A 20,615-nucleotide genomic window follows, 5' to 3' on the forward strand; every position below is an offset into this window, starting at 1 on the left:
TAATAAAGGAGCTTGCAGGAATGGATGAAAAAAGCTCAGATGTGTTCTGCTAAGGAACATTCACTCCCTCCATTTCAAGGAGAGCATGTGGCAAAATGTCATCTGGCAAAGAGTAGTAATTTAAAAAAAAAACACAACAGGTGACAAAATCTCATGAAAATGGGATTAAGGAATCTGGAACAGTCATAGAAAATCAGAATACTAATTGAAAAAGTCAATCTTTATTTTTCCTATTTGAACAATAGAGCTATCTTGTCCATTATTAACTACAGTATCATACAAATTCTTCTATAAGATGCTCACAGTAGTAGCTACAATCAGGTTTAGCTGCCCCACAGCATTACCTTTACTATGCTTTAAAAAGCAGGCAGTAATTCTCACAGCAAGATGCCCGTAAGGGAAGTAGCAGCCACTGCCCACTCAGGTTTGCTGGAAAATGACTGAAGAATATATACCCGACTTTACACTGTGTTTTTTACTCAAGCATTTAAAGAAATCAGACTGATGAGAGGCAATGTGCCATTCTGCCTCCTGCAAAATCAGTACTGAAGGATGAATTTAGGAAAGGGTAGGAAAACTGTCATTTAAACCAAATCATAGCAAGCACCTACCTTACTTCAAAGATCTCCAAACAAAGTATATTTGAGGGAAATAAAAGCCCAAGCAGCTGGTATGGGTGAGAAAACGCTAGAGGGTAAAACCCTGCAGCAGATCAGACCAGAGCTGCCATGGGATATAGCTGGAAAACACAAGCACACCCTCCCCTCAGCTTGCCTCATCTACATGGCAGCTGCTGGAACAGCATCCACCAAATAACAAAGAAAAAACAAGTTCATATCATTACAATTCAACAGAACATTTTGGTGCAGTTTATACAAAGATCACATAATGCAACTGATTTAAAAACCCAGGAGAAAGGTACCTTGGGAGTACCAGCTATGGGAGGAAATTAAGGCTGTGTCAGTGAGCTGTAAGTGCCAAAGCTAATGCATTGAGTTTAAGGTGATAAACCACATAGACCTCTGACAACAGAAGGAGCATCAGGAATCTGTTACTACCATTTTGCAGAAAGTTCAAGTCACTTCAGCTGCAGCTGAAACAGAGCAACTCCTAGCTCCTGCCAGTGCAATAGACTTCCAGTGCAAAGCAAAACAGGCTTCCTACAAACACTGCTGGGCAAATACAAGTGGTTTAGTGCTGCAGCAAAAGCTTGGGCTCACCTGTTTCAGGTGTACAAAAAGGTCCAAGAAAAGCTAACAGGCAGTTTTTCTAAATGCTTTTCTCCTTCCACCCTCCTCAGAGAAAGGTGGCCTTTCGAGACCCACCATACCACCACCACTGATGATTTGGGAGAGGAACAACAGAAAAAGCACAAGCCTGACCAATTTTTCATTTGAAGAAGGGGCAGCAGAAAAAAACTATCAATGCTGAACTCCTGCAGTCTTCACCAGACCCAATTTTTTTTTCCCTCTGAAAGATTTCTCCATTTCAGGTTTGTGGTCTCTCTTTACCAACAAGCCACCTTTAACATAAGGGAAGTTCATTTCCCAAAGACTTTGTTCACTAAAGGCATGGCCATCTCACGCATCTGAAAGACAAGTACAGCAAGAGGGACACAACTAAAGATATGAGAGAAATATATCACATGAACTGGAGGGGGTAAAGAGGGCACACTACTTTCCCAAACCTCTGCCACAGGACCCTGTGAAATGTACAGGCGGGAATTCCCTCATGATCTTAACAACCAGTTGCCAAACTAGATTGAGTCAAATGTCTCTGATGTGCTACACAGATGTTGTTCGCTTGGGTTACTTTTCACATACCTGAGCAGCTTGTAAAAAATGAGCAACAGTGTGTAAAATGCTCATTCCCTCACATATCCACACAAACAGCAGCTGCGGCGGGCACTCTGTGCAGGGTGCAGCCTACGCTGGCAGAGCAGGAGGGGGAATACACAAGGATATGCCTTACTTAGGAATGCTCACGTGAGTACTGTGATAATTAAATCGTTAGTCACATTGACAAGTGGGTGGAAGAGGCTGGAACATCTGATGCAGTTTGCTACAGGCAATTATAGATCTACCAGTGATGCATCTGTCACACACAAAGATGGGCTCAGACCCAAGGATCTGCAACAGCTCAACTTTAGCCCATTTCTGAGAAGTGAAATGGAATGAAGACACCAGCTGTGCATCCACAGTGCTGTAAAACAGCTCAGACCCACTGCCAACCTACCGCATGAGAACAGCTGTACGATTTCACATACTCAAATATTCATCCAGGAAAGAACTTGCAGAGGCTAAACCTTATCCAGAGATCTGGGAATTTCCCTTCTTGAAATTCTCTCTGATAATACTAACTAGTTGTGTAGTATTTATGTGCCCCCAGTCCTGTTATGTGGCATATCTCGCTTGGCTACTACATGACTAAAGGCTTGCAGGGTCAGTAGAGATCTGACAGCAGTTCAGTAAATACCTAACTACTCTCTTCAGTATCTGCCACTCACATAGGACCAACTCACCTTTGCAACAATTTAAAATTTCCTCTAAAGTACAAAATTGTAATGTACTTACATTTGTCTTAATAAACTAAAATTTATGTGGGAGCTGATGGTGAAAAACTGGATCTTGTACTCTAGAGCACCAGCCCTGTTTCACTATCAGCCTCAAAATTCCTCCGCACAGAGAGATACAATTAGGAAGGGGGGAAGGAGAAAGGCAAAAAATGGTAACCTGTAGTAGATCTCGCTTACTGTGCTGGTCCCACTCCACAGAGAAGCCTGAGCATGCTTCTCAAGTCTGGAATTTTCAAATTCTTTAGAAACTAACCACTGCTAGAGAAACCCAAAGGCTTGTGGGGAGTTTATGTACTTGCTGCTTCCTGCGATTGGTCAACTTGCAGGAAACAACAGTTTGTAGGAAGATGCACAAAGAGGACAAGATTCATAGCGACAAGGTGAGGTGGGTTGTTTTTCCCCAAAGAAATTTTATTTGAGAAAGTTGACAAAAATCCCCCAACCAGTCATCACAGGTAAATCCACGCCAGTTGTCCACATCTGCTCCCCAGTAACCATGCCAGTACAGTAAAGAGCCAAACATAACACCAGAATGATGAGAGTGTAACAGACACCTGGGGAACTTAAGGCCTTGCCACCATTTTTAAGATATCTTTGCACTCACATAAGGATGGGGAGAGGATATCAAAACAGACTGGAAAAGCCCCTTTCTTGTAATGTCTTTTCAAGTTACATAAAAACAAAAGCAAAAATTTAACAGATGTACAGGCTTCAAACTGTAGGACCTAAAACTACCTTCAAATGACTTCTGTAATTCAGTCCTGTGGCATCATGGCTGTTCTGCATTGTAATAGCTTTCAAAAATGTACAAGGATAAAATGGATGCAAGGGCAGAGGAGTAGACTTAGGTTCCTAATATGGCTTTATCAAAAACCAAACAAATTAAAAGCAATCTAAGCACTTGCCAGTGGAACTAACAACTCCAGTAACTTGGCAATGGCAAAGAGGAGGCAAAGTACTGACGTATTTAGATGACAGGAGGTCAGCTTTACCTCCTCTTTCCCATTGTCTCACCCTGGACAACTGTTTCCTTCATAGCAATAGATCAGACTCAGGTCAGAAATTATAAAACTATGTTTTTTTGAAAATTCTAGGCTGGGTCCAGGGCCATGACAACCCCTTCCCTAGCCAGAATTGTCTAGACACAGGACACCAGAATGCTGTGCTGCTGAACCACTTGCTTTGGAGGAATGCAGAGGAGGTGCAAGAATTTTTATCATTGCCTAAAAACTGCAGCAGGTTAAGTCCAGGAAGTTAACCTGCCTGTTTTTATCCAGTCTGGTTCATTTAACATCATGCCATCTGGATGGCTGAGAAATGGTGAGAAGCTGCTGGCTCTTGCTGTCTAGTATCGCATAGGAGAATAACTGTTCTGTTGAGGGCACAGTTCAGACTCCCCCCAGATGTAGAATTAGCCTATTCCTACCCTGTACTGCTTTTTTTAGTTCATCCACATTCTTTCAACTCCTCTGCTAACCTGCACAGCACTGTTGTACCCTCAGACCTCAATGCAGGGCACAGGCCCTCATGCTTAATGTGAACACCAGCTCACCTTGCTTTGAGGTCTCAGAAGATGACACTCAGCCTGGACTCAGCTGCCCGGACAGAAGAGAAATCTCCTGCTCAATGTAAGACCAAGTTTCCTAGCACGACCTGCTCCCATTTGCTCTGTGACTGTATCTGAGGCCTCCTGCCTGCACAAAAGGCTGTTCCTGACCAAGGCTTTCAAGAAAGACGCTGCATCATTTCAAAGCAAGAGAGGCACATCCAAGACAAACGTGGGGCAAGGGTGGGACCAAGGCTGGACAGTTTATTTGAGCAAAGCAGGCTTCTTTCCAAGCTCAAACACATTCCCAAGCCCTCCTTCCAAGGCTCCCCTTCCTCCAGGCTGAATCACCGTATGCTCAAGTGCCCTGACCTGTCAGCACAAAGACATCAGCTCCCACAGGGAGAAACACAGAAGTCCTCAACAGGGACCAAACCTTGGATGACTCTCTATCCTCAGGCCCTGATGGAATGATATCCTATTGCTTTGCACTCATCTCCATTTGCAGGAGGCTTAGATCCCAGATGATCAGAACAGGGAATCCCCTGCTCTGCTCCAGTGTGAGCTGTGTGGCACCTAAAGAGCACAGCAGGGTCAAGTGGCTCTGAGTAACACTGCAGTCACAGACAGATGGGAGACATCATCAAGCCATGATTATAAAAGGAGAACAGACAGCGCAAAAAACTTGCTGCAGCTGTCATGGAAACATCTTTTTTTATTTAATCGCTGTCCCAGGAATACCCAAACCCATCACGACCTCCCCCACCCTCAACATTCAACAGGATTTCACAAGTCCCCAATTGTCTCCAATGTTTAGGCTCCCCTCCTCCTTTAGGGTCCAAGTTCCTCCAGAAAAGCTCCAGTCAGTGGGTATCATCTGTGAGATGGCTCCAGGGGGCCATGGCTAGGTCCCAGCAGTGTTCAGCTGGGTCTGAGAGGAGGGGGAGGAGGATTTGCTCCTTTACTCAATCAGCTTCTTGGCCTTGAAGAAGCGACGCAGGTAAAAAACCTGCCAGGTGGCCAGTCCGATGAGACAGCACATGGAGAAAATGCTGAAGTACAGAACCCGGGTGTTTGTCGACTCTGAAACGGATAACAAACCATTGCATGGGAGTCTGACATCACAGGATGTGCCCCAAGATGGCAAAGTTCCCAGGATTTCTCCTCCCCCGTGCAAAACTTCAAAGGCAAGATAGTATACAGCGTGAAGGCAAGGGCACCCGAGAACCAGCAGTACTTGAGAATAAAGCAGAGGGAACAAGGAGAAGGATAATGAGAGAGAACAAGGTGAAGATGTGGCTAACGGGCAACATTAAACGATACAGAGTAATTCACATTAGGAATGGAGACAGAAAGAAATGATTTCTGGAGACAAAACACACAAGACTGCTTCGGGTTTCCCTTACTAGGAACAGACAGAGACCACTACAATTACTTGATCTCCAAGTACTGTCCTAATAACACATTTAGCAGAAATAAGGGGTCTTAGAGCTCCAGCCCTCTGAAGAGGCACACAGTCTCTCACCATTCGTGTCCCTCATCTCCTCTTCTCGCTTCTTCATATAGGCAAAGTCGTTAACAATGGACTCTGAAAGATCTTCCAAGCGCCTCAATTCTACTTCCAGAGGCTTCAACTTCTCCACTTTAGCAATCTAGAACACAGAAGAGTCAAATCAATGAGCCAAAACAGAAAAGCTCCCACATGGGTTTTTACTGCCAGTTTGAACCACTCCTCCCCACATATTACAGATCTGGGGCATCCTTCCCATTGGGAAATACCTCTACAAGCCAGAAACTACCATTGCATAAAAACACTATCACTTCTCCCACCTGTTCTCTGAAACACACTTTCCTACTACCCCTCCTACACAATGGAGGAGCACAGCATGCATACAAGCACATTTCTTCCTTATTCGGCTTAATGTTAGCTTATTCACAGTTGGCTTCTGAGGAGTGGGTAGAAGAACTTGCCACATGACTAAACCTCCAGTGAATACAAGTCATGGACTGAGATACAGGTGACTAACTTACATACGCATACGATACTGTTCCATAGGCACTCGGGGTATTAGCACCGAGATTAGCTTTGCTAACTGTTGCCACACGTCCCAGAAAGCCCGGGCAGCCCGATTCCCAGCAGCAACGTTTTGAGTACCGCAAAAGAGCTCGGGGGTTTCACCCCTGGGCTGACCCTCCAGGGCAGCACATGCCCTTGGCAGGGACCCCGCGGGCACCAAGCGCTGCGTCCGCCTCGCGCCACCAGGTGGCGCTGCCGGGCCGTGGCCGGGCCCGGCTCCCCTCGGGAACGGGCCGCTTCCCTCACGGACGCCGGGTCAGGCAGGACCCAGCTTCTAGGCAACACCTGGACCACCGCCCAACAAGTCACACGCTTGGTGTCCGAAGAGAAAAACCCACAGAAAAGTTCAGTTAGAAAGCACAGCCCACAGCAGCAACTATTAAAGTTGAATATGTAAACGTGTCCCTGCCCCAGTCCTGACTGTAACTGACACAGCAGTTATGTAAAACCTGTGACACAAGGACACTCACAGGAAGCTAATTCCAATTCCTGCCACTGCTACAGTGTAGGATTTGGGTAACTCTCCACCTTGCACAGAATTTGTCACTATTACCAACAAATGACAGGCTGCTGCAATAAGGCCAGATGCTGTGTCCCCAAGTAATGCAGCAGAGGAAAGATGTGCTACAGAAAACTGCACAGAACACACAGAGCACCTGCAGCTCACCACCAGCCTCACAGCCACGCAGGATTTCTCAGACATAAGCTGCAGGATGCCATTCCTCAGTGGTCCCTGCCGACAGGCAGGCAACTGGGCACCCAGCATGCAAGCATCCCCAAAACACCACTTCCAGAGGCAGCTGCCTGGGCATCAGAGCCCAGCTAAAGAGATGCAGAGAAGCTTGTGACCAGGCCAATGCCAGCTAATCAGCCATTCCACTGAAGGATCTCCACGTGACACATGTATGCTTGCAAGCAGCAAGCCATCAAACAATCACCTGGGGATTTTTATGCTGAGGTGAGCTGTATATTACAGCTCTGCCAGCACAGCAGTGTCAATTCGAAGTGCGTTTGTCAGGAGTGGTAGGAAGCAGTAGGTTGACCCCCTCCTGCTTTCTAGCCAATAGGCTGTAATGACAAAACCTGTGACCTGGACACATACTTGCCAGCAGAGCTTTGCTGAAAAACTGGTGCCACTGCATGCATGCCTATGGCCCAGGCTCTGCTGACACAGCTAGAGCAGCAGGTCTGTATCACACAGGAGGACTTGGGGAGCTCTACTGACAAGCTAGCCTTCCTTGCACTGACCAGCTCCAGTATCTTCCTTGAGTGCTCACTTCCTCATTCACAGAAGGCTACAAGGGATCCACTAGGAAAAACCATCCTGCATCCCTTCAGTTGCTTTTAGTAGGTGTAGCTACAAACATTCAATACCTACTTTTAGTCCTGCATGTGCTCCCAGACATATATCCTGAATCACAGAATCCCAAAATCAATTACATTGGAGAAGAACCTCTGAGATCATGAAGTCCAACCTATGACCTAACACTACCCTGTCAACTAGACCATGGCTCTAAGTGCCATTTCCAGTCTTTCCTTAAACACCTCCAGGGACGGTGACCACCACCTCCCTGGGCACCCAGGCCCTGGAACCTCCTTCATCCCTAATGAAGTCAATATGCCAAGCTGCTCCAAGGGATTTTATAAAAAGCCCACTAAGCAACTGTGATGGTGGAACAATATCATCCTAGAAGGAACATTCTACATCAGAACTGAGACAGCTCCCACAAACTTCCCAGGGGTCATTCAAAGATCTTTGGAAGTCTAACGCCCTTCCTACCATAAAAGTAGATACACTATAGTCAAGAATTGACAAGGAGTAGCTGATGTGGAAAAGAACCTAGATTGCCAAGCATTCTTAGTGCCCTCACAAGTCTTTTCACTTTTCCCTACCTTAATTTCTACTTATTGAATGGATAAAGTTATTCCTCCCTAACCTGGGGAACTAAGGCACGACACTGCAGTTAGATTTTCTAACCCAGCTCACTATTCCAGTTGCTTTGCTCTAAGAACATCTGGATCTATGAAAGCTTATGAAGTCAGACTTGAACACCACCCCTCCTCTGGCTGCATATATCCATGGACAAGCAGGACAGTATTAATGACCCTTGTTCAACTCCCTGAATCAAGTCTCCTTGCAGCAATTCAGCAAGAAGAACTGGGGGTACGACGGGTCACTGGTACCCAACAGCAGATGAATGTCGCAAGCAAAAGGCTCAAAAAGGCTGCAATTCTAGGAGAGAAACCTGAGCAACAGTCCTTCCCTTTGAGGCCTTACAGCAACCTATCAAGCCAAATACTACAGTAACCTGGCAAGAGAGAGCATGGAAAAAAAGAAAACACACTGCAAAGCAGCGTAGTTAAACATCTATAGCAGCTGTGCAAACAGTAAATCAGTTTGAGTCCTTTGCATATATGCTGCTCAACACCGCCTGCCACTATGAGAAGTCCTCACAAGTCAAGGATGCTTGCCAGGGCTGCCAAGATCCACATTTGGTATCAGGTGGGACTGCAAGTCTAAATTCTTCTCCCGTATTTGTCCACAGAACTTTTCCATCAATGTAACTATACTGATGAGCATAATGGATACACACTTTTATTCCAAGACAGTTTTATCAGTATAACCAGAGAGTACATAGATATATGGGCATAAGAGAACCTTTCTGCATATGGGTCTTCTAGGTAGCACTATAGTAATCAACTCTAGACTATACTGTGGGGTGGTATTTAAAGGGATTCTGTAAATGTAGCCAACATAATCCTCCCAGTTACGCTCCCAGGGATTCATCCCAGTTGCAATCCTTCAGTTGACAGACAGCTGGCCCAACAACTGCTGCACTCTTCCCTGAACCCAAGTACGTTTTTACTCTCCATGTAGGATGTGCTCCAGACTGACTTAAGCAATGATCGTTCTGCTCTTCCCTGACCCCAAACACTTTCTTACTCTCCACATAGGATGTGCTCTCAACTGACTTAAGCAACACAGGACCAGATAGCACAAAGTTCAAAAGGATATAAAAACACCATGATAAACACTTCAGAAATGTGTTCATTTTCTGACTGGCACCATGCACAGCCTCCTCTGCTACCCACTCTTCTCCCTAAGGAATCTCCCATGCTCTTGTGTGCAGTGGACACAGCAATCATTTGTGGGAAACTTTCTCCAACAACAATTCTCATTGTCTCAGGCACAGGCTCTGTACTGGGGGCTGACTGATCCCAAATTCTAGTGAGCCAAAAGCATGGTAGCTGCCATCAAAATTCAGCAGCCACACCAGCCAGGACTGTCTCAGCCACAAAGCAACTGCTATTCTACACAGCTGGCTCTTGGGTCTAAGAAGTCTACCCCCTCCTAAGATGTAAATGTTTAGGCTTTATGCCTATTTGCAGTGCCACACCTTCAAACCAAATACCCATTACACAGCAACTACTACTCTGCCAAACACCTTTATATTGATATACTGCCAGTTCTTAGAAACACACAAGCGCCATTTCAGGCCTGCTGAGCCAGTACATCTTATAGTCAGGAAGGTAAGAACAGTAACATCGCAACTTGACCTTTAAGAGGATTTGATGTTAACCTAAAATGCCCTCTGCTGCTGGGGTTGGGGAAACTTCACCTCAGTCTCTTATTGCCTCTAATGCCTATGCCCAGAAGCTGGGTCACGCTGTCCTAGCAAAGAAATTCACATATTAGGCTCTGGTTCCCAGAGTACAGAATTAATTCTAGTTGATGTCTGTCTTTTTTTTTCTCCCATAACACACAAAGCTTCACTGCAATTGTAGGCTGCAGACAGGCTTTCATCACCACTGGGAAAAGAGCTTCCCATCACGAGCCCCAGATCTACAGACAGCATCACGTGAGTACTGGGAAAGGGGAGCCTGCAGTGCAGGCAGCCAGGGGACATACCTCCTCGTAGTTCTTTGCTTCAACACCATGCTTCATATCCAGAGTCACGAGCTGGTCCGGCATCCTCCCTGTTCCTGGAAGCATAATGAAAGGATTCCTTGTGCAAAACATTCAGCCTGCCAGGAAATCACCAGCTCTTCCCACCACTGAGGAAGAGCTCACAATTCCCTCCCCTCCCTCCATGTCTGCAGCTAACTGCGGAGGCAGCACAGTCCAGCCTAAAAATACAGAGACTTCACAATAAATCCTGGCTGAAGGAGAACCTCCCAGAGATAATGAGAACAAGCTGTAACTAAAAGCACTGAGAGTGTATAGGATGCAAATCACTGTAAAAACTGCAGAGGATTAGAACAATAACACCAGCTGCTATGACACAGCCTAGCAAAAGACAAGTCACCAGAGGGACAAATATTCAACTGGGGGCTCATGTTCCTCCTAACAGGAAGTGAACCAGCAACTTGTCAAGGTTACTGGGGTCATAAATGACTTTACATTAAAAGGAGCAGAAGATAAACTGCTCCAACTGAAGAATATGACATATCGGGACTACTGACCCTCACATGCTGGAGTATCTGCAGAAACCAAGGAAATCCCTTTACCACTGATCTCAGATACCAGAGACCCACCCTGCTATGCAAACCCCAAGACATCAAGAAGCTTCTGAAGCTGGGAAAGCACTGCCTCAGAGAACTGCCAGCTGGAGCCACTCAAACAGCACATAAGGCTCCAGTCAACAGCACAGTAGGTATCTTTCAAGGCTGTAGCCCCCAGGCTAGGGACACCTATGGCTTATAGCTTCTTTTAACTGCTACAAAGTGTCACATCTGAGAACGTTCACACGAGGACAATATATATATAGGATAGGCATATCAGATACTCTAAAAAATGCAGCATGTCAGCTGATCTGAGTGTCACACTCCACTATACCACCCACCAAGAAAATGTCTGTACCTAAAACATTCCCAAAGCCCAGCATGCTGGAGCATACAGCTGCCCTCAACTGGCTTCCAGCAAAATACAATGTCTGAATTTGAACTATGAATTTCAGAGTGTCTATCCAGGAGCATGTCCAACACTCATATTTTGTCTCAAAAGGCTGCCAGGTGGACATTCCCTCAGTTCACAAAAAAATTCAACTTACAGGTTATGCTGGGTCACTCCTGTTGGATAGTGGAAGATACTCCATATCTTTGATACAACATCCCCAAATTTTTCTCTACCGACTCACTGAACAGCTCTTCAACACCACAGTAGAATCACCTCCACCTTCTACTGCCAGCAGAACAATGAATAACCTACTGATAAGATGGTGCATATCAACTGTTTCTTGAATTTCCTGATGGAAATGCACTATATAAGAGCCTAAAGGATAAATTAGGATTAGGATGAAATTTTTTTGTTTTCTTACAAAAGACCAGTTACTGTAAAAAAAAAACAAAACACCAAACCAAACTAAAATCACAGCACTGGTCTTTAATAGATAGGCTGTATACAACCACCTGGTGCTCCTTTCTCCAACCATGAGTTTTGACTGCTTATGGCATACATGTACCAGCATGTGTTGAGACTGGCAGCCAACAGTAGTTGCAGAGGAAAATTCAAAGCACACAGTTCAGTGAGAGGTTTTTTTAGTGTTGCTTAAATTACAGCAACTTGGGTGGAGAGCTGGAGCTTGCAGGAAGAGATGAGAAAGATGAAAAGGTCAGTGAAAAGAAGAACAGAACTGCAAGAATTAATTTGTTAGGCTGAAAGGGAGAGCTGCCAAGACGCAGTAAGAAACCAGAAACATTAAAGTCCTGGGTGCAAAGGGATGGAGAGCAGACATTCTGCAAGAGGTTAGCATTGTCAGGAACTGGCCTGGAAAAACTCAAGATGCTCTTCCTACAAGTTTACTGAGCCCAAGTCACTAGGCAGCTCCCTTTGCACTCATCATACCTCAGTAACCACGTGCTTCTCCTGCAGCCAGGGCTCACCAGAGCAGGCTGGATCAGCAGCAAAGAAAAAAACAGTCAAGACTCAGAGATCTTGAACTAAACTGATACCTACATTCTCCAGGTCTTCATAAGGTCATCTCACGTGAGTACAGAACTGTTCCCCAGGAGATTAGACAAGCTCTAATTTGCAAAGTCAGTGGAAATGCAGGGTAGTTGAACAGAATGTCAAAAAAATTTCCCACAGGAATTCCAGAAAAAAGAAGTCCTGACACTCTTAAGAAAGTTTGGGAAGAGAAGGATTACCGAAGGAGTAAAGAGTTACAGATTAGCCCACAGGAAGAGCCCTAGAGGGGAGAATGCAGTGAGGCCAGGCTGTTCATTTTAGAGATTAGCACTGGGTGGGAGAGTAAATGTGCCTAGGAACAGAGCACATTTACTCTGGTCGGGAAGGCAGAACCATTTACCCTGGAAGAGGGTAAAAAGCCTGTCTTGCAAACACCCACAGCTCCAAGAAGCACCCTAAGAGCTCCTCCACTCTGATAAGGTGGACCTTCTAAATAGGATCTCCTTCTTACTTCCTCTTCCTCATTTCTGTGGTTAGGGATTGAGAAATCCCAGTTGCTTAGACCCTTCAGGTCCCAACGGCTCTGGGTGTCTTCTACCAACAGTTTTTCTTTTCCGGTACTCCACCAACATCCTCCTTGGCTGCCGCCTTACAAGTCCTGACCACTTACTTTATAAGACTGTGAAAAAACCCTAAACTTTAAAGACAAACATGGGGATTAAACAACACTTGGTCAGTTTCCCCATTCCCATGCTGATCTTATAGAGGAAACAAGGCACTTCCTTGTGACCTGGTTACTTCTTTCAAAGTACCTTAACCAAGTCCTGCAGATGATCAAGCCTCACAGTGCCACCTCCCTTACTTCATTATTTCCTTGATTTCCAGCAGACATGGGAAATCTGGAGATACTCCCCATGCAGTATCTCTCTTTAGCAAGGAATGTGGGCCACCCGGGTCCAAAAAAAACTGGTACCTTGAAGGCCCCTAAAGAGAAAGCCTCCAGAAGAGGATCCAGCTGGTCAATTGAAGAGCTCTAGACTTTGGCATCTCAGTGCCCTACAGATCATCAGGGTAGAAGCTGCATTTAGAAATATTTTATCCATGTCAGTATTGAAAACTTTAAAACGAATTTGCAACTAGGGAGCCAGGGAATAAACATTTGCTACAATCAAAAGAGTTGTAAGGGGCTCAGTCTAGGCAAGCAACTGCTGCTCACAAGCACCAAACTAAGAGTCTAGACACAATTAAAGAAAGAAGCCTTTCCCACCTCAGTGTGTGATCACATGCAAGCTATGAATGGATCTGCAGGACTGTCTGGAGACTTCTCAAATACCCAAGTGTTGGAAAGTAAACAGCACAAGTGACTCCCAGATGAGTCACTAGTGCCTGCATGTCTCAATGCGTTAAGGAACATTTGGAAATCCTACCTTTGGAATAAAATAAAAGAATAATCCTGAGCATTGGGGGCCACTATCTTATCTGTAAAATACTATAGAAGAGGTGTTACAAGCCAGATCCCTCCCAATCCCAGTAAAGAATATAGCCTTCTCTTTCTGGAAAGTTCTCTGCAACTTGCAAACTATTTGCATCTTATACATGGAGCACAACAGCAAAGCAGTGTCTGCCTTTCAGCAGATACGAGGCATGCTGCTAGTGACTGCTCTGTGGAATGCTCCGGGATCTTTTAGGATAAGACCTAAGAATAACTGGGTCCAGGGAGCAGAACTCTGACAACGAAAAGATGTAGCACCTACAAACTTGCACACGCTCACACCACTGCAGATGAGATGAGAGCCCACGTGTTGGCCAATTTCAGCATGTTTGTCCTGAAGTTGAGTGCAGCCGCTCAAAGCAGCACATGCGTCACACTCATAGGAAACGAGCCTTAGCGCTCGTTAGGCAACCATCCTTGCAGCACAAATGCAAGGCTGACGTCCTTGCTCATTTCCCCTTCCCTTTACTGACCACTCGTGGGTGCAAATCAAGGCCATATTCCTTATACACGCATAGCTAAACCCCAGAATATGGTTGTCAACCTCTTGCAGGATAGCTGCCAAGTACACACTTGTGGAGAGATCAAGTTCTACCAAATGGGAAGAGCTGGCCAGCAGGGGTGAAAGACAGGTCCTGGAGATGATGGCATCTTGCTCTGTCCTGACTCAACTGCAAGATGGGGAGAAGCATGAAACTGGCAAAAGAAGTGTGGTTTGCTCCCTGGTACTGCCACCTATTGCAACTTGGTGACTGCTGCGGGAGGAACATCTGATTCCCCTTTCAGAGGAAACCCAAGCACTCTACACAACAGCCATGGAGAATTATTAAACTTCAAATGCAACACTGACAGCAGATACTCTGCAGTGAGACTGCCCACAACACCCTGAGGATCAGCTTTAAAAGTCAAACAGTGTTCTGTGGACCACGCTAAGGATCATTTTTACCTGTATCCCTAATCCACATTATCATGATCAGAAGCTACAAGCAGCCAACAGATCTTTCACTTACCCACAGGAAGCTTGCTCTCAAAGCAGGCCTCAAACATATCATAGTCTTCAGTGGTGAAGGCAAACTTTCCCTTAGTGGCATCCTCCTTGGCGTACAGGATGTGCCCAGCTGAGTCAGTTATCTGTAAGAGAGACAATGAGGGTAAGGCAATGATGGTAAGAAATATTATCTGTAAGAGAGAAAAAGACGGTAACAGTACTTTGCTGCCACGGGTTCGTGCTGCCTGCGCAGGAAAAGTAATCCTAGCCACCCCTTTGGATCTGATGCTTTCTCCTTTCAACAGTTTCCCTCCTTCTTCACGACTACGTCAGTTCCTCCCCTTGTAATCCCCACTCCAGGAGCTGACAGCCAGAGTGACTCTAAAGTAATTATTGACTCTTTAGATTCAAAAAAAAACAAACCAAAAAACACCCAATGAAAAAAAAACCACCACCAAAAAGCAATCAACCAACCAAGCAACCAAAAAAAAACAACCCAAACTGAAAACCACACTAATTCCTCTTCCTTCTGTAAACCCCAAATACAGACTACATGTAGGAACTCTAGCTGAACCAAACGGTTATTCACTGTCTTCATTTTGCAAGCAAAATCCATGAATTCCCATAGCAACAGAGATATGGAGAAGCCTTATGGGACATAGACGACTCATTCCCCAGAAGATGACATGGAGAAGGGCACATCTATTCCTCTTGAAATGAATCATGAGTGTGGCTCTGAGGTAGACAAGGTTTGGGTGCCAAGATCCATAAAAGTGGCCACTTCAGAGGACTATTCAGACTACACAGACAGAATAATGACTGCTTTGCACTAAGTCTATAAAACTACTAAGAATAGGCAAAAACTGTGGAAGGTTTATAAAAATGCTTCAACAAAGAGTATAAAAAAAGAACACGCATTTCATGACACAAACTTGAGAATAACTGTGCTCAGTTAATGAGGCTCCATCCAGTTGAAACACTGTGACCTTGAAGAGGGGTGGAAAAACCCGGAGGTGTTACAACACTGCATGAAAATCAAGTGTGTATTCCACTGGAATGCCTCCCAGTTTCCCTCAACTCTATCTGTCAACAGGTATGTCTGAAAAGGCACAAATGCTAAAGTTACTGGGGGTCTTTGAGATGAAGAGACTAAAAAGCTTGGGAATAATTTTAAGGGTATGTAAGACAAAAGTACACAAAATAATTTGTGCTATGGAAAAGGTAGGTCAGACGTTCTACTTTACTCCATCTTACAAGGGAAAAACAGCCTGGCTTCCCTGTACAAAGACCGTTCAAAAGGGCTACATAGCCACAGTTATTCTAAGGAAACATCCTTTATTCTATTAGAACACCTAATTAACTCTCTGCCATGGGATACCGCTGATGTTGGCAGCCTGCTGGACTTAAAACAAACGTGGACCTTCTCATACATAATGAGAGTTGCTGCATGAGGCAGGAAAAATAAGAAAGTATATAAATCCTCAGGCCTGACGGTATAAACCATAGCAGGCAAGACTTTAGTAACAAGTTTCCTCTACATATAGATTATCCCACAATTGTCTGTTAAGGGCTTTGTTGTAGCTGCCCCTGCACCATATGTTGTCCGCATCTGAGAACAAGGAGCAGTCTTCTCCCATGCTGCAGTTCCTGCTCAGAGCTCTACCTGTTTTCAAGCAGCAAGCAGATGAAAGCACGCCTGCGCAGTCAGGCACAGCCAGCTGTGCTACCACCCCCCTGCCACACGCCACCAGAAAACATCCACCTCCTGTCTGGAGGCCACCAGACTACTGAGAGGCACTGGGCCCGAGCGAGCAGGATGGAGTACAGGACTGTCCATGTCTGACCATGTAGACACAGTGTAAAAGCCTGTGGTTTGGCCACCATATGGCACACTCTGTTTAGTGGAGTGGTCCCAATTAACCAACATGCCTCATCGGCATGACACCATACACTCTACACACTGGGTTCTCCATCCCAAGAAGTTCTCAGAACAACTTAGCTCTCAGAGGTCCCTACTATTTTGAGCACTATTCCCTTAGGGCTTTGTAGACACCAGAGCTAATCTTTATCCAGAGAACATTATGCGGCTTGATCCATTTTTGCCCTTTGCAGTTCATGAACGGGATTCTGGACAGTAAAAGCTCTGCTATCCACTTTCATCAGAACTGAATAGCATTACCCAAATCAGCCAAATACACTGCCCATTGAGCCGGGCCTGCGGGGGCGGGAGAAGCTGCTAATAGCCCAGTCAGACGGCCTGTGGGGGAGTCGACCTGAAAGGGAGTTTTTATGCTATTCTAACGTTACTTACGGTAATGTGATCCCCTACAGACAGGGCATTGTTCTCTCTCGACAAACAGAGACAGTTCCCCAAAGTGCCAGCCTCGAGAATGGGGCAGAGGCACGTGGCAGGGCCCTCAGCAGCTAGCTGGCAGAGCCTGCAGATTCCTCCAAAACAGAGGGTGCCACTGTTAGTGCTGGGGTATCACACACACATAAATTCAGCTCACTGGCAGAAACCCACCTGAGCCTGGACAGAATTAACTACCAAACTCCTCTGTTCGATAGCCCAACCCAGGAGGCCAAGGCAGGACCATCCAGTGCAGAAGGAGAGAGAGTACCTGCAGACATGATGCCCTGAACTAACCTTTCCCACACAAACCAAAGAGAAAGCAGGCACCTAGCAGAGAGGTTTCAGCACTTATAACAGATCCAGCATACTGGAAGGCCACAGCATACCTGAAGGAAAGCAAAAATTACATAAATTATTATTTCTTCTTTGTAGCTTTTCAAACTAATATAGGACTTTTTGATTTTATTTTATTTTACAGTTAGAACAAAATAGAACTTCCATGAGCAGTACTACGTGGATACCAGCTTCATCAGCAAAGCCAGACTAAGATCCAAACATTGGATTCATTGCTTCACCACCACCTCCCTAGACAAGTCCTCTGTCATAAAAGTGAGTTTTGGAAGAGACTTTGGGGTCAGCTGACCTAAGAGTGGGCAACCTGAGAACCAGGAAGCCTGGTCACCAAGTGGTAAGAGACAGATGGGAACATAGCACTTCAACTGAAATACATGTGCCTTATGAGGCAAATACTCCAGCAGCATTTTAAAGCATTAATGCTGCTTGGCTCTGCCTATGCACAGGTAAGTTTTCTGTTACAAATGATGCAAGAACAGCAGAACAAATTTAAAAAAAATTTCTGACTCCAAAAACAGCCTTCTCTAGCCATAACCAAGCACAACTGCCAATAACCCAAAGCCTTCAGGCATCACTAGGCAGATGCTGGAAGGGCAACTTGATTTCAGGAGATCTAAAATACTCATTACCACTGAGTTCAAAGTGTCCTGAGAAGACCATTTGTTTGCATGCTTACTTTTGAAAACTTTGGGAATGCAGACAGAAATAAAAAAGGGACAGAAAGCTGTCATGAACTGACTGCACAGCAACAAACCTTACTCAGCTAGGTGGGAATTTTGAAGAAAGCTTAGGAAAGGCAGATTGTGGGCAGAATTAAAGTGAAGCTGTTTAAGTTTTGCTAACTGCTTGTCACATAGGTGTATTAGTCACGTATATTCTGCTGACTCTGTACTCCCTAAAGATCCTTCAGGATCATTTTCTTCCGTGCACCAAACACCTGTCTCCTTAAAATCCAGGCGAGCCTTGACACAGCCAGATGGGAATAGCCATTTTGTGCACCGAAACGTGGTTCCTCAGACCCCATCCCATTGTGCCAGGATCCCGTTGTGCCAGGCCCTCCCTACGTGGGGAGGGAGCCCTTGGAAGGCCACGTCATCATAATTCTCTCCCACTTACACGGTGTCAGCAGCCTTAGTACGGCTTTATCGCAGCGGCCCGTCTCGCCAGACGCCGGATAATCCGCATCGTGTGCGGATTACACGGCAGCTGCCTGGATGGGACGGGGCGACGAGATCTTTGGGGAGAAAAAGCTCGTACTGGGCTTAGGCCAAAGTGCTGCACTGGTCCCTCGCCGCCCCAAACTCGGAGCTCCTGGGCGGGCTGGTGTCCCCTCGCACGGGGCGAGTCCTGCCGTGCGGCCCGGGCCGTGAGCCCACGCGTGGCCGCTGTCACGCGTGGAGAACGTCACCCCTTCCTTCCCCGCCCCGGGAGGAGAGGCGGGGCCGCGCCGCCCGCCCCGGCCACCCCCGCCCCCCCGGCCGGCCGGGGCCGCACCTTGAGGTTGGCAGAGGGTCCGGTGGAGGAGCCCGGCGGGGCGCCGATCTCGTACTCGCCCGTGACTAGCGTGTCGCGGTGGATCTCCTCCCGCAGGCACTTCCGCGCCTTGCCCGGCAGCTGGAAGGAGATGGGCCGCGCCGGGCCCGCGAGCAGGAGCAGCAGGAGCAGCGGCAGGAGCGAGGCCCTCCCGAAGCGGGGGCGGCCGGGCAGGGGCAGCGGCGGCATCGGCATCGGTATCGGCATGGCGGCCGCTCCGGGTGCGGCGGGCCGGGCCTCCCTCCGCCGCACGTGACCGCCGCCGCCGCTGCGTCACCGCGGGGCGGGGCCGGGGCTGCGGGGCGGGAAGGGGGGCTGCGGGACCGGAACCGGGGGCTGCGGGACCGAAACCGGGGGTATGGGACGGGAATGGGGGCTGCGGGACTGAACGGGGGATGCGGGGTTAGAACGGGGGCTTGCGAGAGTGCAACCGAGGAATGCGGGGCTGAGTGATCATGGGACAGGAATCGGGGTGTGCGGGACTGGAACCTGGGAATACGGGGCAGGGGGATGCGGGGCTGGGGCCGCCGTGCGGGCGGGAGCAGCGACCCGCGAGTCCGCATGAACAGGGCTCAGTGCCCTCCTGACCCACCTCCTTCATGTGTAGGGGTACCGGCCGTAAGGTACTGAAGCTTGTCCCTTCGAGTAAGCTATTTAGTTATGAAACAAATGATTAATGAAGTTAATTCAGTAATAACGAATGGTAATAAGTAATTATGATTTCGCTCGTTAAAGAATTGGAAAATTAGAAAGAAAATAAACTGTGCTCTGGGGTAGAGGAGCGTACTGAGGATGGGCAAGCAGTCTGAGTTTCCTCGAGACTGCCTTACAGCTGAAGTCCTTTGCTGGGAGAGCGACTTGCTATTTATTTGATGAGGTTTTTAATTTCTGAGTAATTTCCATCTTGACTTCTTCAGCCAAGAAAATTTAGTTTTATCAGATGTCTTGCTTCTTTGCATCAGCACCCTGCAAATACCATTCGACAGAAGTATCCGAGTGTTTATGACAGCAAATAAAATTATGATGACTTTTGAAGACACTCAGAGAATTACTATTTTCCTCTTCTTTTCCAGCATATGCTCAGATCCATTTTTTTTTCTTTCCTCTTGGTATATTTTACTCTTTAGGAAGATAGCATTGAGTAACCCACTGACCAGCTTTGGGCCTCTGCTTCCCCTGGCACCACACCATTGGCTCCTCTCCATTCTCAGCCTCCCATCCTGGGAGTGGAACTGCTGGGGACAACATGCACAAGCGGGAGCAGAGACTTGCTCTGTGGTGTAACCTGCCTTCACGCAGGCAGACAGGGAGGAGAAAAATTGCACAGGTGTGTGGTTATGATCCCCACAGTTGCAGTCAGCTCCTGGCATCAGCTGCAAATATGTATATATAAGGAAAAGCAGGAAGAAAGAAATGGATAGCAACATTGCTAGAAAGCAGAATAGCTTTTTTATTTCTATTAACCTGAGTAAAAAAAAATTACACCATTGCTGCACTTTTATTCCTCAAACATCACCAGTTGTGTTCTCTCTCTAGGCAAAACATGTCTTTAATTTCAAGAAGTAACTAGTACAAACTTCAGTCTTAAGAGGCTTAAAGCATCAAACTTAATGCCTGGATCTTCATCTGCAGAGCATTTTAAAGAACAGTTCTGTGCTTTCACATCCTCATACTGAGACAATGCACTGAAGCCCTCCATATGCAGGAACAGGTGCTAAGACCAACTGTACAGTGATGGAGTGACCTCCTTGCTTGGAAGGACATAAAAATTTTAAGAAACATAGATTAC

At 46.5% G+C, this 20,615-nt stretch overlaps 1 protein-coding gene across 1 annotated transcript; it reads right to left on the minus strand.

Moving 5' to 3' along the window:
* Window positions 1-2,956: 2,956 nt before the first annotated feature.
* TMED10 (transmembrane p24 trafficking protein 10) lies at window positions 2,957-19,080 on the minus strand. Its single transcript, XM_027671912.1, has 5 exons — window positions 18,788-19,080; window positions 14,609-14,729; window positions 10,109-10,182; window positions 5,647-5,773; window positions 2,957-5,204 (listed from the first exon to the last, which is right to left on the minus strand). The coding sequence occupies exons 1-5, from the start codon at window positions 19,031-19,033 to the stop codon at window positions 5,083-5,085; spliced, it is 690 nt and encodes a 229-aa protein (XP_027527713.1). The 5' UTR covers window positions 19,034-19,080; the 3' UTR covers window positions 2,957-5,082.
* Window positions 19,081-20,615: the final 1,535 nt, after the last annotated feature.

The sequence above is a fragment of the Neopelma chrysocephalum genome, unplaced genomic scaffold, assembly GCF_003984885.1.
Source record: "Neopelma chrysocephalum unplaced genomic scaffold, ASM398488v2 Primary Assembly neopelma1_24, whole genome shotgun sequence".
NCBI classification, from domain to species: Eukaryota; Metazoa; Chordata; class Aves; order Passeriformes; family Pipridae; genus Neopelma; species Neopelma chrysocephalum.